At 54.3% G+C, this 26671-nt stretch overlaps 7 protein-coding genes across 7 annotated transcripts; 5 read left to right on the top strand and 2 right to left on the bottom strand.

The window, feature by feature from the left end:
- Positions 1-85: 85 nt before the first annotated feature.
- Positions 86-2284, bottom strand: BDZ83DRAFT_717791 (CH domain-containing protein; the record flags this gene model as incomplete). Its single annotated transcript, XM_060511988.1, has 4 exons — positions 86-1109; positions 1160-1851; positions 1915-2125; positions 2262-2284. The coding sequence occupies 4 exons, from the start codon at positions 2282-2284 to the stop codon at positions 86-88; spliced, it is 1950 nt and encodes a 649-aa protein (XP_060367545.1).
- A 2445-nt stretch (positions 2285-4729) lies between these two features.
- Positions 4730-5566, top strand: BDZ83DRAFT_572488 (uncharacterized protein; the record flags this gene model as incomplete). Its single annotated transcript, XM_060504514.1, has 2 exons — positions 4730-4872; positions 4954-5566. The coding sequence occupies 2 exons, from the start codon at positions 4730-4732 to the stop codon at positions 5564-5566; spliced, it is 756 nt and encodes a 251-aa protein (XP_060367544.1).
- A 164-nt stretch (positions 5567-5730) lies between these two features.
- Positions 5731-9002, bottom strand: BDZ83DRAFT_750037 (DDHD domain-containing protein; the record flags this gene model as incomplete). The annotated part of the gene is made up of 6 exons (XM_060513865.1): positions 5731-5857; positions 5908-6699; positions 6752-7172; positions 7221-7453; positions 7505-8694; positions 8757-9002. The coding sequence occupies 6 exons, from the start codon at positions 9000-9002 to the stop codon at positions 5731-5733; spliced, it is 3009 nt and encodes a 1002-aa protein (XP_060367543.1).
- A 1886-nt stretch (positions 9003-10888) lies between these two features.
- Positions 10889-15426, top strand: BDZ83DRAFT_572467 (RNA polymerase Rpb1; the record flags this gene model as incomplete). Its single annotated transcript, XM_060504511.1, has 4 exons — positions 10889-10977; positions 11042-11153; positions 11208-11357; positions 11407-15426. The coding sequence occupies 4 exons, from the start codon at positions 10889-10891 to the stop codon at positions 15424-15426; spliced, it is 4371 nt and encodes a 1456-aa protein (XP_060367542.1).
- Positions 15427-16120: 694 nt separating this feature from the next.
- On the top strand, positions 16121-17886 carry BDZ83DRAFT_717802 (tannase and feruloyl esterase; the record flags this gene model as incomplete). The annotated part of the gene is made up of 2 exons (XM_060511990.1): positions 16121-17698; positions 17857-17886. 2 exons carry the CDS (start codon positions 16121-16123, stop codon positions 17884-17886), a joined length of 1608 nt encoding a protein of 535 aa, XP_060367541.1.
- Positions 17887-18116: 230 nt separating this feature from the next.
- On the top strand, positions 18117-19428 carry BDZ83DRAFT_572352 (uncharacterized protein; the record flags this gene model as incomplete). Its single annotated transcript, XM_060504496.1, is given in 3 exon segments — positions 18117-18143; positions 18203-18757; positions 18775-19428. The coding sequence occupies 3 exon segments, from the start codon at positions 18117-18119 to the stop codon at positions 19426-19428; spliced, it is 1236 nt and encodes a 411-aa protein (XP_060367540.1).
- A 5967-nt stretch (positions 19429-25395) lies between these two features.
- BDZ83DRAFT_750034 (uncharacterized protein) lies at positions 25396-26332 on the top strand (the record flags this gene model as incomplete). The annotated part of the gene is made up of 3 exons (XM_060513864.1): positions 25396-25506; positions 25568-25768; positions 25937-26332. 3 exons carry the CDS (start codon positions 25396-25398, stop codon positions 26330-26332), a joined length of 708 nt encoding a protein of 235 aa, XP_060367539.1.
- Positions 26333-26671: the final 339 nt, after the last annotated feature.

Here is a 26671-nt window from a genome sequence, read left to right as displayed (position 1 = left end):
TCTATCCTCATAGACAAGAAACATCAAACGTTGGAGAGTGAGAAAAAAAAAGAAAAGCAACCTTCATTCGTCAAGACGCATCGGTTCACAGCCCCTGCTTCTCTGCCGTGGCCATGAGAGAACCGATAAAGGTGGTCACCAGGCGACTGCGAATCTGGCAAATATCCTCGGGCACCAGCCAAATGGTGGCGCCCATCTTTCTCGCAATGGAAATGCTGAGCTTGGCGTTGAGGTAGGCGTCGTCGTCCGTGTGACCGGGGGTGACGAGGTCGTAGTCTACGTAGCTGCTCTTCATACCGCTGAGCACGTCCAGCAAAAACACACCGGTGCCGATGGAGGGGTCCTTAAAGGATCGGATGGCAGATGACTTGCCGCCCTTGCGAGACATGTCATTGGCCCATTTGACCATCTCCGAGTCCGTGATCTCCTTCTTGCCAAGACGCTGCGCCAGTGTTGACAAAGTGACGGTAATGTCTCTGCGCATCAATTGCCACACCAAACCAAGAGTCAAGGTCCGTTGACCGTCGGTGATATCTGCACCCTGGACACCCACAAGCGAGAAGCGGTTCTGCTTGCCGAGCTCGATCGCGTAGTTTGTGTTCTCGACCGCCTTGAACCGCAGCATCTCTCCGCCGTGCGCCGGTGGCTTGTTCACATGACGCCAGTTGACGGATCCCTTGATAACCTTGTCGTAAGCCTGCAGAAGCACCGTGCCGTCGCGCAAATCGTCAAAGAAGGATTGCACAGCAGGCTGCACATCCAAACTGTTGAGCCACAGAGTAAACACGCGGGCTTCTCTCTCTCCTTCGGCATCAAAGTCTTCAACCTCGAGCTTCTCCTCCTCGGTGATGGGGTCGAGCGCGGGGTGGGTGTTGAACAGGTTGGCCACGAAAGCCAGGTTCAGCTTGGGGTTACCGGCGACCAGGGATGACGGAGTGAGGAACTTGCGGCAGCCCATGTTGTCGGCGGTTTGCAGAATCTCCTCGGCACGCTGATGAAGGTCTCGTGTTTGGAGAGGGGCTCTCGTCGCGCCATATTCGGAGCCGATCTGTGCCAGGAGAACAGTGTAGTTTTCGCCGTCCTTGATATCACTAGAGAAGTTGTTCACCCTGCGCAAGTTAGCATGCTTCCAGCATTGATTTCGTGTAGGTTTAGTTACCGTCTGTTCCAGCCAGCGGCCTTGAGGTGGTAGTTGAACCATCTGAGAAGAATCTGTTCGGGGGGAAGTCTCAGGAACTGCTCGAGGGTCTCGTCGTCCTCCAGCAAGCGGTAGAGTTCGGGATGCAGCTTAATGTCAATCTTGCTCAAGAGACCACGGCGAATAATTTGCCAAATCAGACCGAGAATCAAGTGCTCTCTGCCCTCGATGATATCACCACTGCCAATGTTGACAACGGACAGACCAATACCCTTGGACGACTCAATGACGATGTTGTTGTTCTCCGTCATCTGGAAAGCGTTGAGCTGCTTCTTGTTCTTGGGTCGGTTCAGAACACGCTCGTCAATGGTGTCAGCGACACTGTCGTTGATGAGCTTGGCCAAGACCAAACCATCCTTGCACTCGTCAAACATTTCAAAGGTGTCAGTAGGGAAGGGAAGGCGGCTTCCGATATCTGCGTCACCGGCCAAGACGGCGTTGATGTGACGGGTGAACTCGGTGCGCTCATCTTCGTTGATGGTGTGGGTGACGTTGGCGTTGGAGCCCTGAACGTGAATCTTGCCGATGCTCGACTTTGAAGAGTGACCCATGCCTCCGGTTGCTTGCGCGACGATGGATGCGCCGGTACCACCACCGGGACCGGTCGACATGCGTTTCTGGGCTGGAGAGGACTCGCGGAGCTTCGCAATGAGCTGTAGGTGTGTTGTTAGCATTACTTGGGAGTCGATGGATGGCAGGCTTCCACTGAAACATACGGCAACATAGTCCTCGAGCTCGACTCTGCGGGAGGAGTCAAGGTCGACCTCCTTCAGAGCCTGTCGTACGACATCGTAGGGTTGGCGCTCGCTCTGCTGGGTGGCCTTGATGGCGGTGGCCTCGTCAACATAGCCCTTTTCGTCAATGTCGAGCTTGCGGAATGCGTCGCTGAGGCCAAAGATTTCGTTTTGCGGGAATTGAGGATACTTCCTGCGGGAGGATGTTTGGTTAGTGACGGAGGAGGGGATATGGAGGTAGGAGCAGAGCAGAGCCCCTGAGCAATGCTGGCGGGAGTGAATCACTCGCAGCGGTGCGGGGCAGGGAATGCGATTTACTGTGTGCGCACCTCTGAAGCTTGAGAACGTTCATGGTTGTGGTCGTCTCTGGGCGTGTTGGGCGTGTCGCGGGAAAAGAGACGACGGTATGGGGAGACGGTAGGTTGAGGAGAGTGAAGCCGCTGGCGAGGTTGGTGGACGGTGGAGAGAAGAGGATGACGGGAGTCTCTCTGGGTAATGCGCTCGGCGCGGCGGAGCAGGTTGGAAGCACTTGACTTGATCAGGGACCAAGCGGGAGTGGCAGATGCGCAGGAAGCTCCGGAACGCACGGACGTTGACGGAGGTTGGTACTTTGTATCCGTAGGCGCAGTAGGTACCTCACGGGGAAGAGGGTCCTTTGGAGGATTCGATGTGTTGGATGTGCCTTGAAGCAGTCGTGGTTTTGTTGCAGTTGTCGATATTGTATATCGGGAGGAAAGTGTATGTAACAAACAAGTTGAATAAACCAAAGGGAGAAGGAGGGCGATGATGATGATGATGATGGTCAACCGGGGCTAAGCAAGGTCGTACTTGTTGGTACCCAGGTCAAGCAAGAATTCAAGCAGGTTAAAGGCCCAGAAGAGGGTTATTCAGGCAATGGAAGTAGGCACAAGGTAAGCAGGTACTGTAAGTATGGTATCCGTCCGGCCAAGGTACTGTGCAAGGTAAAATAGGTAAGGTATGCTCGCAATGGGGGCTGGCTGTGCAAAATGCTGTGCTGCGCTATGCCGTGACGAGGTACGAAATGCGCGTGTTAAGGCGGAAAGGTGACTTCTGTGAGTGTAAGGTACTTCGAGGAGGGGGAAGAGGGGGGCAATGGGGGCCGGATGGAATGTGCGAGACTTACGTAGGTAGGTAGGTACCTTTTTTTTTCTCCCAGTTCGATGGCGGGGGCGGGGAGGGGCCATTGATGTAATTGTACAGCCATCGCCTCGATTACCTAAGACACCTCACCCGTCTCATGCCCACCTCCTGCTCTCGACTTTGGCTGCCTTACATTGCGATGCGACACTCGACTTTGCATCTACCTTACCTTACGGAGTACACTAGGTACCCAACGCAACGCTGGTGAAGCGAAGCAATGTTCAGCACGTGGTCTAGCAGCGCCTGGACTATTGCCTTGCCGTACCCGTGGACATTGCAAAACCTCAGCTTCTAAGAGTGAGGCAAGCCGCTCAAGCACCTAGATTGATGGACCCATAGGTACCCAATAGCCCAAACTGGGGCGAGAGGTACATCCCAATTCCTCAGTGCTCACATCTGAGGCAAGCTGAGGTAAGGTAAGGTACCTCGACCTGCCACCCGAATCAATGCAAGAAACACGGTACCTCCCCCTTGCTCCAGCACCTTAAGGTAGGTAACCGCGGGAAGCCTGTTTGAATTCGGACAAGTCGGATACCCGTGAGACCTAGTGTACTTTACCCTTCCGCGTACCCAAGCAGACGCCCGAGGTACCCGACGACCAACGGCCACCAGCCACAACGGCTTGCGTAAGGCAAACTCGCTCTCGTTTCGCCTGCGACCACTTGTGTAAGCCATCTTGCGTCTCGCAGTGTACGACAATCTCAGGCTGCCGTTTACCATATTTGCCTCATTCCCGATTCATAGTATCTAATCCAAACTGTAAGAAAAGATGAAGTCTAGCCAAGACGTCGAGTCATCCACAAAAGAGAAACGACGACGACGTGAACGCGTGGCTCGCCAGGCACCACAACACATGTTCTGCACGTCCACGACGCTCTCGGCTCTCCATCACGGGGACGGACGCGGAAACGAGACCTCCAGACCTGGCCGTCCGCGAGAGTCTTCCGGCGCTCCGGGACCCATCGACTTAATTTGACGTGGTTCGCCTCACAATGGTTTCCCCTGCATGATGCTTATCTAAAGCAGCCCGGAAAGCACGTTGAGGCATAAAGAGCTGTTGCAGTAATACCCAAGATCTCGAAATGTCCTCGCCCTGCGCAAGGCCCGATGATCGATCTCTCGCTCCATTCAGGCTGCTGCCCACTTGCACTGTTTAACCAATTTAGACGCCCCCTTACTCTCTAGCCCTAAGCGCCCAAAGTCTTCTCCAGACTTGCCCAGCCTTGAAATAGATTGCCAACCGTCAATCTGCCCGTAAGCCGCTCTAGGCAATCTTCTGGAACGACCGGGTTCAGGGAACCTAAGTTTGACCAAAATATGCATCATGATCCCGGCACATTACTGGCGAAGCACTGGTGAACAAAGATGTACTGTGTTGTTCATAGCAAACTCCTGACCAAGTACAGTGCTTTTATGATTATAGCACAGTCCCCGCACCGAATTCCCCCCCACCTCGAATTTTCTGATCCTCCGTGGCGATATCCTCATCGCGACCTAAAGAATCTCACCTCAACTTCGTCGCTTTGTCATTCAGCACTCTCGAAAGCAACCGTCTGTGTCTTGAACTTCATAGAACCACCGGATCAGACCATCATCTCCCTCTCCCTACTTCTCACCCCCGCCATCCACATTCGCCATGGCAGCCGTATGCAAAGCCTGCGAGGACCCCCTCATCATCACAATCGACCCAGACAGCGAAGACGAAGACAACCAAACCGGCGACGAGCCCCAAAACGTCCCCGATGATCTCGAGCTCCCCTGCGGCTGCCACTTTCACTGGTAAGCCCCCTCATCTCTCTCGCTCACACATCACACCTCACTCATCACTCATCCCATTCGAACACCAACTAACAAAACCAGGCAATGCCTCCTAGACCAATCCGAACAAACAGCCCTCTCCCTCTCCTGCCCCTCCTGCACAACCTACCTCCCAACCCAAACCCCCACAGGAGAACCCGCAATCCTAACCCGCTACGTGAACGAAGGCGGCCTACAAGACAGCCTCGACATCCTCCCTACCATCACCGAAGAAGCCTACCTCGCCTCCAATCCAGAAGCCCGCCCCGCCCGCGCATACCACCTAATGTGCTCCGAAGGCGACGTCGAAGGCATCGTCGCCCTCCTCCAGGACGCAAACGAGGAACTCACCGGCGACGTCGCGGCGCTCGGCCAACTGATCAGGTACCAGGACCCGCTCGCCGGAGGGAAGAGCGCGCTGCACGTCGCGGTGGAAAAGGCGCAGGAGGAGGTGGTCTGGTTGCTTCTCTGGATCGCGTCGCGGTTGCCGACGGACGTATTTCCAGCTGCGGCGCGGCAGGCGGCGGAGGGGTTGCAGATTGTGAGGTTGACCAACGACGTGGGCGAGGATATTCGCGCGCTCAAGACCGAGGACGGGACGACGGCCGAGGACATGGCCAAGGGGTTGCCTGCTCGTTGGGGTGCCTTGGTTGATGCCAGTGTTCTGCGTGCCTAAGCAACGTTGAGAGATGAGAAGTAAAAAGATACCCAGCCTTTTGTGGAAGAATCAAAGAAGGGGACGAGACACTCATATGGAACGAGACATCTTCCTTCTACGTGAAATACCATTGTATTGATCAGGTCGCCCATCCCAACCATCTAGTCTAAGTTATGGCACGTCTACTTTCGTTCTGCTCGGCTTCTATTAGAGAGAAGTTGTGAAAGGATAAAGTGGCTGACATCCTCGTCAGACCAGTAACTCATGTGCGACGCAATCGTGTTCATGGGGTTGAAGTCGAGGACGCTCCTATCGCATGTTAGTATATAGACTCAAGCAAGATCAAATCATTCACTCACTCTTGAATGCTGTAATCGACACGCCCGTTGCGATTCAGGGCCCGGACCTTCATCTCCTCCCGCCGCAGCTTCTGCGCCTTACGCTCTGCCTCGAGCCAGTCCGCGGCACCGCCGTCGTCGTCCGTCTTGGCCAGTGCTACCCGCTTCTCCTGGAACTTGGAATACAACGTCTCGAGCTCGTCGTCAATCAGCGTCATCTCATTCCCGCTGATGCTGGTGCGACCAATCATCGACTTGGAGTCCGCCAGCTGCTTCTTGCGCTCATTCGTCTTTTCCCCAAGCTTTGACGCATCCGCAATCACACCGCTGTCTGCAATGTTCGTGCCTGCGCCTGACACCTGCTGTGGTGAGTTGGCTGAGTTCATCTTGGCCACATCCTCATTGCTGAGACCGAGGCTGCGATTCAGAATGTTGCTTGCTATGCCTGCACTCAAGCTGGACCACAGCCCGCTGACACTCTGACCGACCTTCATACCAATACCCGAGAGGCCTTGTTGCGCCACGTTGCCAAAGATGCCCTTCTTGGTGTACGGCAAGACTTGGGGCTTCAAGGTAGACATTGCAGGCGAAATCAGGGGCTCGAGACGGTAGCTGATTGGATCTGACGGATGAAAGACGTTGAAAAGCTGCGAAACCTTTGGAGACGAGACTGAATAGGGGAGACCGGTGATTGCGGAAACACGATGCGTAGGAGAAGCCGGATTCGCGGCAAGGAATGGGTCGTCCATCAAATCTGGGTTCAAGGGGCTTTCTGATGGCCGGGAGTTGGGCAGATGGCGAGCCGCGATCGTCCTAGTTGTGTTAGTCAACTCAAAGCTTGACAAGGAGAAGTGCAGCAACGTACCGTCCCTTGAGCATTTGGAACAGCCCTACCGGAGACCCAAGGCAGTAGAAATCTTCCACGTCAAACTCGAATCGCAACTCGTTGGCTTCTCGATCCCGATGGGCCTCCATCTTTTCTTGTGCCGGCCAGAATCGGAGAGGATTCCTAGGGGTTTCCAACGTCTTTTGCTTCTCTTTCTGCCGGCATAAGATATCAAACATGATGGCCGAGCCGAGGGAATGGCCAACCACATGGACCTTGCCCTTGAACTCTGGGTTCCGTTCCATGAACAACTTGAAGATACGGTTCGACTCCTTGAGTACAATCTCTGAGATCTGTTCTCGGTATGCACTTTGGTATAAGAGAACATCCAGCGCAAGGTCGGAAATCAAGGACCTGGCAAACGCCACGCCTTCGATGGTGATGTCCTCTAGGGAGGGGTCTTTTGAATGATTAGTCGTGTCCCCTAAACTTCAGGCCAGTCACTTACATTCGTCCTCGTCTTGGGCACCATCGCCAATATCTTGTTCCTTTTTCTTTTCCCGCCTCTTGGGGAAATCGAGCAAGTGTCTCCAGCACACAGGCAAAACCTGCACACGGCAGTTTCGAGAGCCATCTTCCAGCTCCGAGTTGAGTGCTCTCAAGTCAGCAGAGCTGGAGTACACAGATTTGATGTTCTTGCGCAAAATGTTGACATCGTGAACGAAATTTACGCTCTCCATACTGCGTAAGTTAGTCTCTCAAGTGGACAACGTGCCCAATCTTTGTGCTTACCGAATGCCGAGGAGCTGGCCGATTCCATGAGTCACTAATACCAGGTGTTCGATTTCTCGCCCTTGGGTCTCGCCGAGCTGGCCGTTGTAGTCGTTTTCAATTTCCTTCTCCTCCCTTTTCCGAATCTCCTCTTCCTGTTCCTCCTGGTTGCGCTCAGCCCCCTCCATCAGCGAAGAAATTTGCCTTTGAAGAGAATTTTCCCTGTCATCTTCCTCCTCCAGAAGGGAAATCTCGTCGGTTGACTGTGACGGCCTGGAAGATGGTGGCGCAGACCTCCTCTTGAGCAGTTTTTGCTGCTTCTCATCCAGCTGCGGGGTTACGGTAGGGTCGGTTGGCGTCGCCGGCTGTTTTTGTTGTTTCTTGTTCTTCGCCACGTCAGAGTAGCCTCTGACCAGCTTGATACCGCTCATATAACCGCCGCCCGAGAATCTCTCGTACATGGTTGACGTCACCCACGAGAGCATACTGTCTGAGGTGAGCCATGCCGTGCCTGCATCTTGATATGTGGCGATATTGTTCATCCAGGCGCCAAACAAGCGGTGTGAGGAAGGTTGATGTTGGTTCTGCGGCCCTGGAGACTTCAGACTCCCGTCGGTCGTGGGAGTTGTAGCTGCTGCGGCCTTGAGATTCTCGACGGACGCTTTGGGCGTAACGTCCTTGGCTTTAGGGTCCTTGTTCTTCGGGTCGTTGCGGACTCGCGGTTTGGGGTATGTCCAGGGCTTGACCTTGAGATATCCCTCCTCCAGCTGTGAAGCTAGGTTCTCCTCACATGGCCGCAAAGACGAACCCTCGTCGTAGAACCAGGTGCCGCGACGCACCTCATATACAGGACCCAGCCAGTAGACCGGGCCCAGCTCCCGGTTTTCGATATCGACATCAAAGAGGTAGTCCTCATTCACGGGGACGCGCGTTTTGGGGGTTTGGGTACCCTCTGGACTGGTCTCTACGCTGCTGCGCATGCCCTCGTCGTCGGTATTCTGGCGACCGCGCCTGGAGCCCGATGAAATGTTGCGCAGTGATCGTTCTTCTCTTCGCTTCTCTGAATCCTCCAATAGACGTTGGTACGCCGTCTCGATTGCGCGAGAATCTAGCTTAGAGAAAGGCAAAAACTTCTTTGGCTGGATCGGAGGCTTGGCATCTTCGACAGGCTTCGCTTTGTCTCGGAGGAACTGGGGTTTGCGCTTAGGAACCTGGGCAGCATCGAGTTAGTCTGAAAATGGGCAGTTTTCGTGCCGACGATGGGCAGTCTCACATCAGTTGCGTGGTACCAGAGCACGTTCAGAGGAGGGCAGTCGGAGGGGTAGGTCTTGATGCTCTGGCCGTATAAGTGGGTGATGCTGTGATCGCCAGGGCGGGAGGTCGGAACGGGCACGGGCTGTGGAGGAGGATCCTTGGGTGTCGGTGTTGAACTCCGGCTGCCGGCCCATGGGTTGATCGAGTCGACAGCGGATGACAGGTAGGACTTTTCTGGTTTGCGGTCAGCGCCGCCGGGAGCCATGATCTGCGAGTGGGCCGAGTGCCATTCGGCGGAGGTGTGACGGGATGCCCAGGAGCGGCGAGAGGTTGCGGTGATGTAGCTGTTGATATAGGTGCCGGAGAGGTTCGGCGGTCTGTAGTGTCGTCCCCAAGCCTGTCTGGAGCGAAGAATCGCGGGCGCCAACGTGACAGAGGCAGCAGCAGACGGGCACTTATCAGTGCGAGTGCGTCACCGGAGTCCTCTGGGGGGAGGACGTGACCGACTGTCGGGGAGAGCAGTGACCGGTTTGGAGGGCAGTTTCGGGGGGAGCTTGGAGCAGGTTGGGCGGGAACCAGGAATACTGGTTTCAGACTGGAGCAATGGTGCAGGGTTGAGGCGGCGACAGCGAGGTGAGAGAGATCGAACGAAAGTCAAGAGAGAGCAAGGTTGGGGGGTTGATGGAATCTTGTATGTATTTAGGTAAGGCTGGGCGAAGGAGGAAGAAGAGCTCAGGAAGAATGAGTATCCAACATGGAAGTCGTGGGGGTTTGGCTGCTTGGCACTATCAAAGGGGACAACGTGTACTTGCTCTTTTGGCGGTATTTGCTCTTACGGTAAGTACCTTTTCCGAGGTAGGTAGGTATCTGTGAGGTAAGGTGTCCAGTTGGTAATGGAGGCTTACATGAGAGTGGACAGTTCTGGATCAAAGGGAAATACGCGGTAAAGGAACACGAGGCCGCCTACCCATCTGCAGGTGATTCCCCAGGCACAGGATCCGTAGTGAACAGAGTATTCGTATCTTTGTATGGACTAATACCTGACAGAGTACTATGGAGGTGGATGAATGAAGGGCGCAGATGGCCCCAGTCAGCTGCACTTGGACATGGGGAGCTCCAGCTTTCAGGGACCCCATGACGCAGTTTGCAGTCCCGTGTAAATGGAACAACGGTGGAATGCAAGCCGAGGGGCCGCCTTCCGAACCTAAGTAAGTACATAGGTACCTTACATTTACAGTGACGCTGCACTAACCGTCGGGAACAGAGGTCTAGGTAGAGGTGCTCTCGATGCTTACCTCATCTCCCGTCAGAAGCGAGCCAGCTGCACCTCGCTCACTGCAGGCTGAGGTTGAAGACTCACCAACCACTGCGCCGCTTATCCGTACACCCTTACCTACCTTAGATACTTGTACCGAAAGACTCACACCGATAGCTTCGATGCCTCCAGATACTCCTGTATCTGCTTCTGTCCCTGATGCTTCGGATTTGGACCTATCTTTGGAACAGTTGGTAATGCTTTGGCAATTTCCAGGCCTGGTCGATCCATGGCATGGAAATGAATCCCAGACTCGTCTAAGTAATTCGCAGGGCATGTAATACCGTATACTGCGTAGAGTCTGCCTTACCTAAGGTAGTCTTCTGCGCGACCTGGGGACGAAGAATTGAGCATCTCCACTGTCAACTGGCACTGAGCAACAGATACGTACCCGTGAGTCGTCGCGCATAGCACTGGGCGGGGCGAGCTGTGTTTTTCGATGGTGGGGTACGACCTGCATGCCGTCCCTCATTCCCACGCTAAGCCGTCGCCTTATCCAGTTGTCCCGCCGTGTGCCTCCATCTTCACAAAATTTCCAGCGAGGCCGACTCCAACTCAGCCATCCCGACGACGTCTTGGACCTTTCCACGCCTTCATACCGATCCCCAATGCGCAACACACCGTAGCATTTCGTCGCACCGAACCTCCCGTCGTCTGCAATTACCCTACTACTGACCTCGGACCTCGATCATGACCTTGCGCCGAATGCGAAAATCCACCACCATCGATTTCCTCCCGTAGACTTCGACCTCGCACTTTCGGGTTGACTCACCCGCCGCTACCACCGCCGCTTTCTCCCATTCGAACCAGGCGGGCGCGCTCCAAGAGCAATTGCAATGGCGACCACCACCACCGTGACTCCGGTCAAGTCGCAGCTTGTCGATAAGCTGCCCAAGCGATTCAGAGGCATCAAGTTTGGCATCCAGTCAGTCTCTTCTCACACACGCAGCTCGTGCCATAAACCGAAGCGCTAACCCGCTTGCTCCCAGGTCCAACCAAGATATCGCGAACCAAGCCGTCCTCGAAGTTTCCGATCGCCTTCTTTATGACATCGAAAAGAACAGAGCCCCGTATCAGCATGGTCCTCTTGACCCCCGTCTTGTAAGCGACTCCCATCGACTTCTCTCCGAGACGATCTAATGTGTTGGCCAACAGGGTACTTCAAGCAAGACAGGCAAATGTTCAACATGTGAGGAATCGCTGCAAAACTGCACAGGCCATTTCGGCCATGTCAGACTCCCTCTACCGGCCTTCCACATTGGCTACCTGCGCTTCGTTATGATGATATTGCAGGACATCTGCAAGGTGAGCATTCCCAATTTCCCCTGTAACAACTGTCGCTGACGGTACCCAGGACTGCGGCAAAGTACTACTCACAGAGAGCGAAAAGAGATCGTTCCTCAAGGAGCTGAGGCGACCCCTGCTCGATAACCTGCGACGGACGCAGATTTGCAAACGAATCAATGAGCAATGCAGAAAGGTCAAGAATTGCATGTACTGCGGTTCTGTTCAAGGCCAGATTAGGAAAGTTGGTGTTCTCAAGCTCGCCCACGACAAGTTTGTCACATACAACAAGTCCACTTCGGCCAAAAAGATCCCTCCCGAGAGCAAAATCAAGTTTGACGAGTCCTTTGCCGAGGCCAGAAAGAACAATGGGGAGCTGGACAAGCACTTGCGCAAGGCCATGGAGGATATGAATCCCCTGAGGGTTCTCAACCTTTTCAAAATGATCAGCCCCACCGACTGCGAGCTTCTTGGCTTGGATCCCGCCGAGGGCCGTCCCGAAATGTTCATCTGGCAATTCCTTCCTGCGCCCCCTGTGTGCATTCGACCATCAGTAGCCCAGGACAACGCCAGTAACGAGGACGACATCACGACAAAGCTAGCAGACATTGTCTGGGTAAGCGGCATGATCCGCTCGGCACTACAAAAGGGCTCGCCAGTTCAGACCATCATGGAACAGTGGGAATATCTCCAGCTCCAGGTTGCCATGTACGTCAACAGTGACGTGCCAGGTTTGCAACAGCCGGGATTTGGCAAGGCCGTGAGAGGTTTTTGCCAACGGTTAAAGGGAAAGCAAGGCCGATTCCGTGGCAATTTGTCCGGAAAGCGTGTCGACTTCTCCGGACGAACCGTCATTTCTCCCGATCCCAACCTTGGTATCGACCAGGTCGCTGTTCCCCAGCTTGTCGCCAAGAACTTGACCTACCCGGAGCGAGTGTCAGACTACAACATTAAGAAGTTGAAGGAATGCGTTCGCAACGGTCCCAGTATCTGGCCCGGTGCTCAACAGGTCATCAAGAACGATGAGGGAGGCTACAAAATCTCCTTGAAGTATGGTAACCGGAACCAGGTCGCCCAGGATCTCAAAATCGGCGATGTTGTCGAACGCCATCTGGAAGACAACGATATTGTTCTTTTCAACCGTCAACCGTCTTTGCACAAGCTCAGTATCATGAGCCATTTGGTGAAAGTGCGACCCTGGAGGACATTCCGCCTCAACGAGTGTGTGTGCGGCCCCTACAACGCCGATTTCGATGGTGACGAGATGAATCTTCACGTCCCGCAGACGGAGGAAGCCCGCGCCGAGGCCATCAACCTCATGGGCGTGAAACATAACTTGGCGACGCCGAAGAACGGAGAGCCCGTCATTGCGGCTACGCAAGATTTCATTACCGCCGCATATCTTCTAAGCAGCAAGGACAACTTCTTCGATCGCAAGACGTTCACGTACATCTGCATGCACATGATGGACGGCAAAGTCCACCTCGACTTGCCGCCTCCTGCGATTCTGAAGCCCAAGGCTTTGTGGACCGGCAAGCAGGTCTTCAGCATGATGATGCGACCCAACAAAGACAGCCCTGTCAAGATCAACCTTGACGCCAAGTGCAGAGAATACAAGGCCAGAGCCGGGCAATGCCCCGACATGGATCCCAACGACGGATGGTTGGTGATTCGAAACTCCGAAGTCATGTGCGGTGTCATGGACAAGTCGACGGTCGGATCAGGAAAGAAAGATTCAGTGTTCTATGTTATCCTGCGAGATTTCGGTCCCGATGCGGCCGTGGTTACGATGAACCGACTTGCCAAATTGTGTGCAAGACATCTCACAAACCGAGGCTTCTCCATCGGTATCGGTGATGTCTTCCCCACCGAGAAACTGCTCGAGAGGAAGAGCACGCTTGTCAAGGGTGCGAGCATTGAGGTCGATGTCCTCATTGACAAGTACAAAAAGAACAAGCTCGACAAGGCTACCGGTTGCAGTATGGAGGAGACGCTGGAGAACTCCATTTCGGGTCTTCTCAGTAAGGTCAGAACGCAGGCTGGTTCTCACTGTATCGAAACTCTCAGCAAGAACAACGCCCCGCTAGTCATGGCCAAGTCTGGATCCAAGGGTTCAGAAATTAACGTGGCCCAGATGGTTGCCCTAGTCGGACAGCAGATTATTGGTGGCAAACGTGTTGCCGATGGTTTCCAGGACAGAACGCTTCCTCACTTCCACAAGAACGCGCCTCAACCGCCGTCCAAGGGATTCGTCGAGAACAGTTTCTACTCTGGTCTCTTGCCTACCGAGTTCATCTTCCACGCCATGTCTGGTCGTGAAGGTCTGGTCGATACCGCTGTCAAGACGGCCGAAACCGGTTACATGTCACGCAGACTGATGAAGTCTCTGGAAGATCTGTCGACGCAGTATGACGATACTGTGCGGACTTCCGGTGGTGGTATCGTTCAGTTCCAGTTCGGTGCCGACAAGCTGGACCCTGTCGACATGGAGGCCTCTGCGAAGCCTGTCAACTTTGATCGAACCTTTTCTCACGCCGAGAACCTTACCTGGGACAATGACGAGGCCGCGTTGCTCCCCAACGAGATGGTCAAGCTCTGCGACAACTTGCTTGCTCGGGAACGCGCGCGTTACCCCAGAAAGTCGTTGCTGGGTGATCTAACTCTTGATTACGACAACGAGGAAGAAAAGTACACAGACGAGCACGAAGGCGCCAGAGACTTTTTGCGATCACTAGAGTCCTACATTGCCGGACGAGCCAACAAGCTTGCCCGTGTGATGGAACTGACTGGCCTGACAGCCAACGCCGACAGCATGGACGTCGACATTGATGAGGACGAGGTCAAGGCCAAGAAGGCCTTTGCCGACAAGGTCGCCAAGATGTCCGAGACGACATTGCGACTCTTCATCAAACTGTGTTTGGAAAAGTACAAAAAGGCGCACGTCGAGCCCGGACATGCCGTCGGAGCTGTTGGTGCGCAGTCTATTGGTGAGCCCGGTACGCAGATGACCCTGAAGACTTTCCATTTTGCTGGTGTCGCCGGTATGAGTATCACCCAGGGTGTACCCCGTATCAAGGAAATTATCAACGCCTCCAAGACTATCAGTACCCCCGTCATCACCTGCCCGTTGATGCAGAACAGGGAGATGACAGCCGCGAAGATCGTCAAGGCGCGTATCGAAAAGACGTATGTTGAGGACATCCTGAGCTACATTGAGGACGAATGGTTCGCCGAGTCGGGAAGCGTCGTTCTCAAGGTCGACATGGATGCTTTGTCCGACATGCAACTAGGCATTACCCTGGGCGATGTGGCCGAGGCTATTTGCAAGCACAAGAAGATGAAGGTGTCGAGGTCCGATATGCACATTGGCGCTGGGAGAATCGAGATTCGCGTCCGCCTCGACGAGTCGGCGGCTTCCAAGCGATCTGTCAAGGCCAAACCCGTGGATGAGCTTGGCGACCTCTTGGTGCGAGCCAACTATCTCCGCCGAACGATCCCGACCGTGGCCATCTCGGGTTACCCTGAGGCCACTCGTGCCATTATTCAATCGTCCGAGGACGAAACCCACACCGTCCTGGTCGAAGGTTACGGACTTCTCGCCTGCATGAACACGGAGGGTGTCGAGGGACGAAAAGTCAAGTCCAACAACATCATGGAGTGCAGAGACGTCTTGGGTATCGAGGCCGCAAGAAGCACGATTGCCTTTGAAATTGGCGAGGTCATGGGAGACATGGGTATCGACCCGCGTCACATGCAGCTGCTTGCTGATGTCATGACATACAAGGGCGAGGTCCTTGGTATCACACGATTCGGACTGTCCAAGATGAGAGACAGTGTTCTCCAGCTGGCCTCGTTCGAGAAGACGCCAGACCATTTGTTTGAGGCGGCTGCCGGTATGAAGACGGACCAGATTGAGGGTGTGAGTGAGTGTATCATCATGGGCCAGACCATGACTGTAGGAACCGGCGCGTTCCACGTGGTGCGCCGCCTCGCCATGGAGAGGGGGGATGTTGGACAGCGCAAGACTATTTTCGAGGATGCGTGGGCCGCACAGACGGCACTCAAGCGCAAGTCGAGGCGGAATGTTTAAAGGGGGTTTACGGAGTTTGCAGAGTTTTTCATGTGGAGAGGCACAGCATTCATTCATCCAGGGATTGTACATTTCTGTATACGGTTTCACCCAGTAGTACTTGCTGTCTTCAGACAGAGTCTAGTATCAGACGGAACGAAGACATGAAAGATCAAGGCGTGTGGCCTATGCAGTGACGTTGATCCAATGTCTCGAGATGTGTTAAGAGTAATCTGCTCTCATCGGTCCTCCTAGATCTAGGCATTCAGCAACACTGAGTGAAGCGGATAATAACGACGGTTAAAGGCCGCCTTGCAGTCCACATCACCGGGCCGATGCCGGATGCCGTGGGGTTTTATTTATCCCCAGCGCCATCAGCAACGTCACATCTGGCTCCAAACCTTGCGTCTCCGCCGCCTTGGACTTGGTTTTCATCTGTTTCCCCCCCTCTGAGATGTTCATCTGACAAGACTGATATAAGATTAGCGCAACCTGATTGCGGGGTGCAATCGACAGACTCTCCACTTACGCGGGGATAATGGAGGTGGGTTGCGGAGCCGGCGGGGGTGGAATCCTGAACGAATGCAACGGTTCAGATTACACTCCCAGCATGGCGTCTGTATAAGTATGCCGGCCTTGAAATAGGTGTGTAGTGCCGGAGTGCCGGGACGACCTTGAACTTGGCATGTTCCCTCAGAACTTCCTGATCGTCACCATGCCGTCTGCTCCGCGTACGCTGAGTCTCCTTCTCTGGGCGGCGGGTTGTGCCGCACAAGTCTCCGCACAACAGCACTCGAGCCAGTGTTCACTCGAAAGCGTGAGCGCTCTCCTCACACCAGAAAATCAAGCTGAGGTCTTGACGACTCTACACTTGGGCGACAATGGCACCTTTGGAGAGGCGGGCAACATCACCTACCCCCAAAACGCAACGCACCTACCGCCGCTCTGCGTCGTCTCCATCAACGTCACGTCCTCCACGACATCATCCTACACATTTGGCCTATTCCTACCGGATGAGTGGAACAATCGCTTCCTCGCGGTGGGAAACGGGGGGTTCTCGGGGGGTATCAACTGGTACGCCATGGGCACCGGCGTCAAATACGGCTTCGCGACAATGTCCACTTCCACGGGCCACAACTCGTCGAACCAGGACATGGGCTGGGCGCTCAACAACCCCGAGACAAAAGCCGACTGGGCAGGTCGCAGTCTCCACGGCTCTACCGTCGTCGCGAAGCAGATTGTAGAGGGGTACTACGGCGCTGCGGCCAACAGGTCGTATTACTCCGGTTGCTCGACCGGTGGCCGGCAGGGCGTGAAGTCGGCGCAGGACCACCCGGAGGACTTTGACGGGATCCTTGCGGGCGCGCCGGCGTGGATGTCGACGAGCCAGCAGTTGTGGCAGCTGAAGGTCGGGGCTGTGAATCTGCCCGAGGACGGGCCCGGGTACCTCCCGTCCGCCGTGTTTGACGCCATCAGCGACGAGGTTCTACGGCAGTGCGATGGGTCTGATGGCGTCGTCGACGGCGTAGTGAAGAACCCCGCGCACTGCAATTTCCGGCCAGAGAAGATGCTCTGCAACACCGGCGCGAGCTCGAACCGCTCCGCGTGTCTGACGGCGCCGCAGATCGCGACGCTGAAGCAGCTGTACCGCCCGCTCATCCAGCTCGACGCCGACGTTCACAACGTAACGTACGTCTACCCCAACTTTGGCCTGGGTTCCGAGAAGCAGATGCCGTCGTCGTTTGGATCAAACAACGAGCCCAGCCTCTACGGGACGGAGTACGCCAAGAATTACCTCTTTGATGACCCGTCGTGGGACTGGACGACGCAGTTCGACTACTCTACTTTCGTCGAGGCCGCGCGGCTGAACCCGGGCAACGTGAACGCCGACAACTTTGATCTCTCCGCCTTCCACGAGCGCGGCGGGAAACTGGTGCAGTACCACGGCTACGCGGACGGCCTGATCCCGACGGACGTGAGCCGCGTGTTATACGACGAGACGTGGGCGGCCATGGCGGCGCGGGGGGTCGACCTGGACCATTTTTGGAGGCTCTTCTTTGTGCCCGGGATGCAGCATTGCTCGGGCGGGGTGTACGATGCGCCGTGGTACTTTGGCGGGAGCGATAATGCCGCGGCGCTGGAGGGGAACGGGCAGCATGTTTTCCCTGTGCCTGGCGTGGATGATGTGAGGCACGATGTGTTGCTTGCGCTTGTTCAGTGGGTTGAGAGCGGCGGGGAGGGCGTGAGGGAGATTGTTACGACTAAGTTTGCGAATGATACTGTTGGTAAGGGGGTATTGAGGCAGAGGCCGATTTGTAGTTACCCTGGGTATGCTTCGTGGGATGGTAAGGGGGATGTTGATGCTGCTTCTAGTTGGAGTTGTGTTGGTGTGTGAGGGGTAGACATTCGAGCGTAGAGAGGACAGCAGTTATACGATATCCTTCTCTTAAGCTGAAAAAGCAAAGCTTTGAAAAGAACTGAAGGAAATGAGGTATCTTGTGATATCTCGAGATGTGATTTACAGAGGAGGAGAGTCACGTGCCGGCGTGCATCTAGCGCGTAGATTAGTCACGTCCGTCGCAGTGTCCCGCGTCTCGACGACGTCATCAATGCATATGAGCTCTCGGCCCTCGATTTCATCCATCGCATTTCAATGCAAGTCGTTGCAAGAGGAATTTCTTCACTTGTGAATAGCTGGGTCATTGAAGAACATGTGCGGAAGATACGCTTTAGCCCTGGTGAGTCTTGAACCGTCCAATTTCCAAGAGCTCGGTGACCATTACTAACAAAAACACAGCGGCCATCACAAATCCGGCGGATGCTGGAGGACGATGACATGGCAGTGGATGACGCGCCAGAAGACGAGGGTCAGGGCTCTCCTCGTCAGACATACAACTTCGCACCGGGCTATCACGGCGTCGTCTACCGCGCCGATGTCCCGGACCGTGGTGCGGGCCATGGCCGTCATCAAGGGAGCAGCCAGCAAGATAGTGCCGCCTCAAGCCAGTCTCATAGCAACGACAGCGGCGACAGCTCAGTCAAGTACAAGATGCAGTCGATGCAGTGGGGCTTGATTCCCTTTTGGACGAAGCGCGATCCCGGCTACGCCACGCTCTCCAAGACGATCAACTGCCGGGACGACTCGCTGAGCACGCCTGGCGGCATGTGGTCGACCATGAAGGCGGGGAAACGGTGTATCGTCGTCGCCCAGGGGTTTTATGAGTGGCTGAAGAATGGAAAGGAGAAGACGCCCCATTTCGTCAAGAGGAAGGACGGGCAGCTCATGTGCTTTGCTGGGCTGTGGGATTGTGCACAGTATGAAGGTGAGCATCCCAATCCTCAACCATTTCGAGTAAGCCTAACCTGGAGATAGACGCCCAAGAGAAGCGATATACCTACACCATCATAACGACAGACTCCAACAAGCAGCTCAAGTTCCTCCACGACAGGATGCCAGTCATCCTCGACCCGGGCTCCAAAGAGCTCAAGACCTGGCTGGATCCGAAGCGGCACGAATGGTCCAAGGAGCTGCAGGATCTCTTGAAGCCATTCGACGGCGAGCTCGAGTGCTACGCCGTCAGCAAGGAGGTCGGCAAGGTCGGCAACAACTCGCCCTCCTTCATCATCCCCGTTGCGAGCAAGGAGAACAAGTCCAATATTGCAAATTTTTTCGCCAACGCTTCTGCCAAACAAAAGTCCAAGGAGGCCACGAAGCTCGAGCCTACTATCGAGACAAAGGAGGAGCCCAAGGAGTCACAAGTCGGCCAGGATCAGCCGGTGCCGGAAGTCATCGCCAAGGCGGCTGATGAGGAGGGCAGCCAGGAGGTAGTGGGGGTCAAGCGGGAGGCACCTGACGCTGTTGAAGATGCACAAGAGGAGCCGCCTAGGAAGATGTTGAGGGTTTCACCTGTGAAGGGCAGGCAGAGCAGGATCAACCCAACGAGTAATGGGAGTAGGAGTCCGGTAAAGTCGAAGCAGGGCGGCACACAGAAGATTACAAAGTTCTTTGCCAACAGCTCTTGATTTATCTAATGGCGTACGAATGATGGGGGGTGGATGAAAAACGGCTGGTTAGGGGTAAAACAGGCGTGGGTTACTGGTGATTTGACAACATTGGTTTTGGGAACGGTTCGAGTGGGGTTTCATTCTCTCTTCCGATCATTTTATGGGATCCGCGGTGTTGTTTCGTTTGGAGTTAAGAGTCGCTGACAATATCCACTCTCCCTATTGGGCACGATATAGACCACACAGCAAAATGTGCCCTTGTCGTCAAAGAACGATAAGTTCGCTCGCATCTTTACACATTGTGCAGGCCAAACTTCTTATCCAAAGAAAAAAATCATGTCATTACACGTCTTTCTTGGAGAGAAGGAACCTTAAAAAAGTGTCCAGTGGCAGACTCGAACCCCATTGCATGATCGACATCTTTCTTATCCCCCTCCCCACGAATATCCTCACAACGCGCACGCAAATAAGTAAATCACCTTGAACAAACCGTCCATCAAAACGAAAGAAACTCCTCATCAAATGCAAAAAGGTTTCAAATGGCAAAATAGCAAATTATATGATTGTATGTTCACTCATTGGCTGTAACAAGGGACTACGGTCGGGCAGGCCAGTCTTTTAGGTGTGAGCTCCGTAAGCGCTGTTGTACACGTTAACCCACTGGGCTAACGTGTGCGCCGTTGCTTACCCCGACGGAAGATTCTGTGGTCTGCTCGTCTATAGAGTATGTCTGGCTGTTCCCAGTTTGGATACCTTGTTGGCGGCGCGGGGGCTTGATAGCTTTGTTCAGAGGCTTGGGCGGAGTAGAAACATCGTCAACCTTGACGGGCCATTCCGTGTACTTATCAGTACGGTAGAGCGGAGCTAAGATAATAACAGTTACCAAGGCTTATCTGTATCGTTTGCATCTCAATGGCTAAGAGTGGCGGGTTTTGGGTCGGGAGGATTCATTTCCATAATGTCGACTTATGATCCAGAGAACGCTGTATTGGACTTGACTTCAGCAGTATGAGAGCGAATTCATGATGCCCTTTCACAAGTTCCTAAAATAGAGTCCTATCAAATCTTGATGTTCGTCAGGGGAAACAAGTACGCCCACGAACAATCGGGATACCCCAGAAAATCATCAGGGCGGGGACTAGAGCCGACGATCTGGGCTAGACGGTCGTAGTCCAGACCTCTTCCAGACATGTGTGGCGTGGGGAGGCTATGAGGCGGCTGATGACGACGACCTTTTTGAGACGACAGCGCGGCGTGAGTCGTCACTCGTACCCGGGACGGCGGCCGGAGGTGGGATGCAGCTGATGACGAACACCTAGGCAACAACCAGAAGCAAAATGGTTTGGAAAGCAGAAAGCTAGGATGAAGAATAATCACTTATTCAGTAGAGACGAAGTAGCTGTCTGAGTCTGACTCCATGATTCTAGGCTACCATATTGCGATCTCGGTATGCCTGCTCTCTACCCGACGGTGACTCGACGCCGTTGGCCGAAAAGGGTACCATACCCAGCACCCGCGGAGAAGAGAGGTCCAGTCGCAGTTTGGTGGTTCGAGCTTCCTCGTATTGAACGTTCACTTCAGCCTCTCAACTTGGGATGAAAATGACTTCAAACGGGCCAACGAGATTGGGTGCTCCGGGGGCTGCGCGAACCCCAGAATTCAGGGTTCAAGAAACGTTCAAACCGCTCGACGTGTGTGGCTTGGCTTGAGCCTCGGGGGGAATCTCGCGACGCGAAAAGGGTGGTAGTGATGGGGGAGAGGCTCTTGCGGTGTGGCGGGTTCGGGACTTTAGGGTGGGATATGCCGGCTTTGTTTGCTTGCTATAAGAAGTACCTCCTCGCCGAGAGCAGGGTAGGTTGAAAGTCACATTTTGGTCTGATGTTTCTGACAGCACCCGAGAAGTCAAATACCATCTGCAAAGAAGGACTTGCGCGGTTCGCCCTCGCGTCAGTCAGTCGTACTCTGTGGCGTATTTTTAAATATGCATGTTCGCGTGGACCAGAGTCAGTTGTTGGCAGCATATCTTCGGCGGATGTGCAGGGGCTCCCGGTACGGGACTCCGCCGTGCCTCCGCTTCGCCGTGACGGTGCCGATGAGAATGTGGGTCGTGATTCGGCCTTGTCCCCGCTCTTTTCCTCGGCCATTCCGCCGGTGCAGAGTGAACACTGAAAGTTGGCAAATGCCGGGGAAAACTCTCTCTCCATCCATCCAGCCTGTATTGCGATGGTGAGAATCGGAACCGGCACATTTGGCATGGAGCAAGGATATTGGAAAACGTCCAGGACCTTTCACGTCCCATCAGCCGCTCTTCGCGAATAGGCGCTACTGCGGCGCGCTTGTGCCATTGTGTCGTGCCGGATTCCTAATGTGGTGGTGTCCTGGCCATGCACTGGCTCCAGTAAGCCGCCCCCCGGTTCCAACGGCTCAGGATAGAGTTTCTGTCCTGCTTTGCTGGGCGGGTAAGTCGGAATTAAGACACGTCAATTCTCGGGGACCAACCATAGAGTATGGAATCTGTGACTAGTACGCAGACCTCCCTTACGGTAAGATATTCATAGCTGGCCCGACTAGAAACTTGACGGCGGGACCCGTGCTCCCAAACGGCGACCGAGCGGGGAGGGAGGGATTTCCTGGGTTCGACGACGTCAGCAACTAAGGGGTAGTGTGCTCCGTTCACCAAAGCTCTCCGAGGATCGGTGCCGAGCGAGCTCATGCCTAGTGTCTTTCACATGTGGTAGCATTCTTTGGGAGATCTTGGACATACGGGCGATGTGTAATCCCGAGATAGATGCGATTGCTTCTCGAGTGGGCAAGGTCGTCAGAAGTGATCTATAGATTCGAACAATAGTGATCAACAAACTTGAGATGCAGTTTACCGCATGCAGCATATCGCCAATTCGACCCACACTGGCCATCACGAGTTCACGTCGTGATTAGGGATGGATACCGGGTGGAAAGGGCATCGAAGCATCGGAAGAAAACGCCAAGCCTTCTGTGCATCGATGGACCGTTGGTCTGGTGGGTGAAGGTGGTGGGGGGTGAAAGGGGAGAAGGGGGTGGCTCTCCCATCTGCGTCTGGCGTCAAGCTTCAGAAGGAGAGGGTACGATAGGAAGTAAGCAACAGAGACAAGAGGGATTTGCAGCGATACGCTCCGTGGGATAAGCTTATTCAGGGATATCATGTACCGCTGCCGTTCAGGTCTCTGCGAGACTGTCAGCTATTCGTACGGGCATGGATGATCAACGGGCAGCCGGTTTACGCGAGTCCACCCTGTTCAAGTTGTCTCCATATCCCACTTTACGCCATGGGAACTATCGGGAATGAAACTGACGGCTCTGCTGGAATACTACCCAATTATCGCTTGTCAGTGGCCACTTGAAGCATCGATACCTTGCCCAGTCTTCACTGTCACCCCCGGCGCAAGCTGAAGCCGACCACCGACACGCCACCGACGCGAGTCCGACGTACCCGAGTCAGGCGTCGGCACACCCCTGTACCGCAAGGTCGTGGTTCCGACGGGAAGAACAACAGAGACACAAAAAAGGGCTGAACGTTTTTGCTAGGGCTGGACCGGACGCCCTAGAGGGAGACTTGTTTTCTTCCCTTTTCGGGTAAGTAGTGTTCACATCCCGGTCCCAGCATCACATCCCGTCGCCCGATGGCGGCTATAGAATTGGTCAATGCAGCTCTGTCGGAGCCGAAAGGGCACCGGTTAGCTCTGTGAGGCGCCAGGACAGTACGGATACAGCATCAGTCAACAGTCTTTCAATGCATGGCGGAATTAACGGTTCGAAGGTTTTTGGAGAGGGAGGCAGCCACACGTGAGGACAGGTCCAGGCTTTTTTTTTTGAGTTTCTGCCGATCTGATCACTGCCCATGGTCCCATGATGTCGTTGTGAGGGCATTCGCATTGGGTGAAGACCGTCCCATCCGAATTATTCTCAGCTGAAGCAGCTGAAGCAGAAGGGGTTTTCCTCTCAAGATGGGGAACGAGCAATTAAAAAAACTTGTCTGAAATTTTCGTTTTCAATGGGGAGCGTAGTAAAAAGGGGTCGCCCACTTTGCGAGACGCCGAAATGCCGGGCAAAGTCCCATGGTAACACAGAATCTACTCAGTCTAGAAAACGGAGTGGAAATGAAGTGAGAAAATATCACGGGAGAAAACCAACCATCTGACCCACGCAGAGAGTGGTAAATCCGTGGAGCACCGCGCGAAGATCACGGAATGGCGAGTCTCTGGTCTCTACTCTCTATGGATACGCAGTATGAGTCTGAGACTCTGCAGGGCTGGTTTATTTTTGTGGCTCTGCAGAGCTTAACTGACACTTTGGTACCGGTGAGTCTCGTCATTGCCCTCCTGGACTCAGAGCCTCAGACTGAGCAGGACGGTTGAACCCCTCTGCGAACACATGTCAGTCCAAGTCCAGACCACCTTGGCAAACTCGCACAGAGTGAAGCACAGCTGCATCTCACAGAGATACAGATCCCAGAAACGCTCATACATATGTCATCCTTGTCGTTGAGGGATGAAATGATATCATAACGGATGAGGCCGAGCTCGCGTTTTACGGGTACACACCACTCCCACTCACCTCTCACCTCTCACACACACTCTGCATGCCCCGTACACTACGGTCCGCGGTCCACGGAGACAAGACATTTGACAGAAAATAAGGTGTTCTGAGCCAGTGCCAAAGCTAGACTGGATGAGGATTAGCTCCCGCAATGATTGCTGGGAAACCAAACCGATCGAACCCGCAGCCAGCAGGGAAAATAGCGCGCCTACCAAGGTACTGAATCATTCACTCACATTTCCTCTCACTCACCCACACATTTGTCTCACTAGAGAGCTCTCTGTCTCTCTTAACTTGTGACGGGGCCCAGTGCATCCCCTTCCCTTCTGCTATTCCCGGGACGTCTCCGCTCGTCTTCGGGCCTCGACTTCTGCAAAACACGCGATTCGTCTCCGGCATCCCGGGATCGAATGGGTCCCAGCCCGAATCAGCTCCTTGAGAAAGAGTCCTCTCTGGCCCTCTATTCGCCCAGTCCTGGCTTCGAAACAACGCGCGAATATTGCGCTGTTACCCTCCGTCTGTGATTGCCATTGGATTGCTGCTTCAGAGTCCCGATATATGCGTCGAAGTATTCTGTACTGGCACTTGGTCTAGATACTGCTACAGTCTCAATGTATCTCTTACTACTCATAGACTCACAGACTGAGAACACACCCATCCTCGTCCTCACCAGCCATCCACTCACCTTCATGTACACACGGACGGTGGCCCACCATAGCTCTTTGGTCTCATTGTTGACCAAGCCTTGCACTGTTCACACACCCCTCCCCCTTCCTCTCCAGATACGTACACCGTAGACCGGCGCGGCACCGAATACCGAATTCCAGATGCGACGGACTGGGATGGAAGACCAACTGACTCCATATGCAGGTACTCGCTCTCATGTCTTCGTCCACGCGTGCCGGGCCAGCGTTGACATTAAAACACACCGTCATTGGTTCCAGCCCATGGTTCTCGTGCTCTCGTTTCCCCATGGTTCCATCGGTTCTCCATGTATGTACCATGTAGTCTACAAGAGTGTCTGCTTCCCACACACACACACACACCCCTTCCCCCTGTCTCCTGTCCTGTGTCTGGTCATTACAGAATCGTCACGTCTCTTTCTGGTGCCGTCTTCGGAGATCTTTTGGCGATGCTTCGCTCTCACACCAAAGACTAAGGATATATAAGTTGCCCTTGCCCACCCTCGCCTCCTCGATCACGCTACTGCCCTCCACCTCCACGCCTCCCTCTTCGCCTCTTCATCCCACAGATCCATCTACAACACTATTCTCAGTTCTCACACTAGTTCTCCATCCATCAACATTACCGTGATCCTTGTATTGCCACACCAATCTCACGAACCATCTCATCTGCTTTGAACCATCGTCAACAACGAATTCGAGAATATTCGAAACACACATCTACGCAATGGACAGCACATCACCAGAACTCCCACCATACGCAATGCCCGTCGACTTCTCCTCAATGATTGGCACAACCCCCTACGACATCATCGCCACGCAGTTCGCCTCACGCATCGTATGTCTACAGCCTGCCAGACAATACAATTGAGAATCTTGACAACTCACAACTCGAACAGAACTCCAACGAGAACGGCTACTGCACTTCGACGTCACTATGGTCTAGCCCTCAAAGCCCGACCTCCAGCATCGATCACAGCAAGGCAGACGACTCGCACGATGACGCACACTCCCCCACCAGCGGATCCGAAGAGTCTTCAAAGCCCCAGAAAGGAAGACGGGGCAACAGATATAAGAACTGCAGCGAGTCAGTGCTATCAGTAAGTTGTTCCCCCGGCCTCCCAGTCTGCATTTCCCTCCCCGAGTCCGTGTCCAGTAGCCCCGTTTTTTGGCGAGCATCGGCTCTCCGATCTTCATCTCCCGCGGGCCGCATCCGAAAGACTGCAAATAAGGAAACAAGAGACTGACCACGTTTTCTCCCCGTATAGAAGCGCCGCGCTCAGAACCGTGCCAACCAGCGGGCCTACCGAAAGCGCAAAGAGTCCCGTCTCGAGGAGCTCCAGGCCCAGATCCAGGACATGAGTCAGAAGAACGACGCGCTCTGCTGTGCTTACAGACTCTTGGCCAACGAGTGCTACAGGCTCCGCGCGAGCCAGCAGATGTCTGCTGCTGCTGTTGCGGGGCAGGCTCCGGCGTGGGACTTGATGAGCAACACCACCACCACCACCACCACCACCAACAACGGGGCCGGGAGCTTGGCATTGGATATGTCTGCGCTCGACGCATACCGCATCGTCCCTCCTCCCGTCTCGACTTCGAGTCCCGTCCCCGAGTCATATCTCGACTATCCCGGGAGCCCCGATAAGTTGTGGAGCCCCTATTGATCGCGAATCCAGCGGGCTGCGGAAGAGGGGGGTGATGAATCGTCGGGATCGGGATTTGAGACCGGGTGTTGGGAGCCGGTGATTACGGGGATAACGACTTATGGGAGCTATATTGTCTCATTTTTTATTTTTCCTTCACTCTCTTTTGACGATCTTGATAGGGCTTTCTAGAGTGGGGGTATTTCCCTGTTTCTATGGATGGCTTCAGGACCGAACGAGCGACTCTTTGGGATTTTTTTTTTGCGAATGGAGTCTGGTGTTTTACTCAGTACCCATTTCTTTCTTCAAGATAATTATTGTCGGACGCGAGAGTCTTGACACGGCAGCCATGCCCAACAC

This window comes from Colletotrichum acutatum (assembly GCF_030867785.1).
Source record: "Colletotrichum acutatum strain CBS 112980 chromosome Unknown BDZ83scaffold_24, whole genome shotgun sequence".
In the NCBI taxonomy this organism is placed as follows: Eukaryota; Fungi; Ascomycota; class Sordariomycetes; order Glomerellales; family Glomerellaceae; genus Colletotrichum; species Colletotrichum acutatum.
Note: the sequence above shows the minus strand (reverse complement) of the source record. Positions and strands in the feature narration are given on the sequence as shown.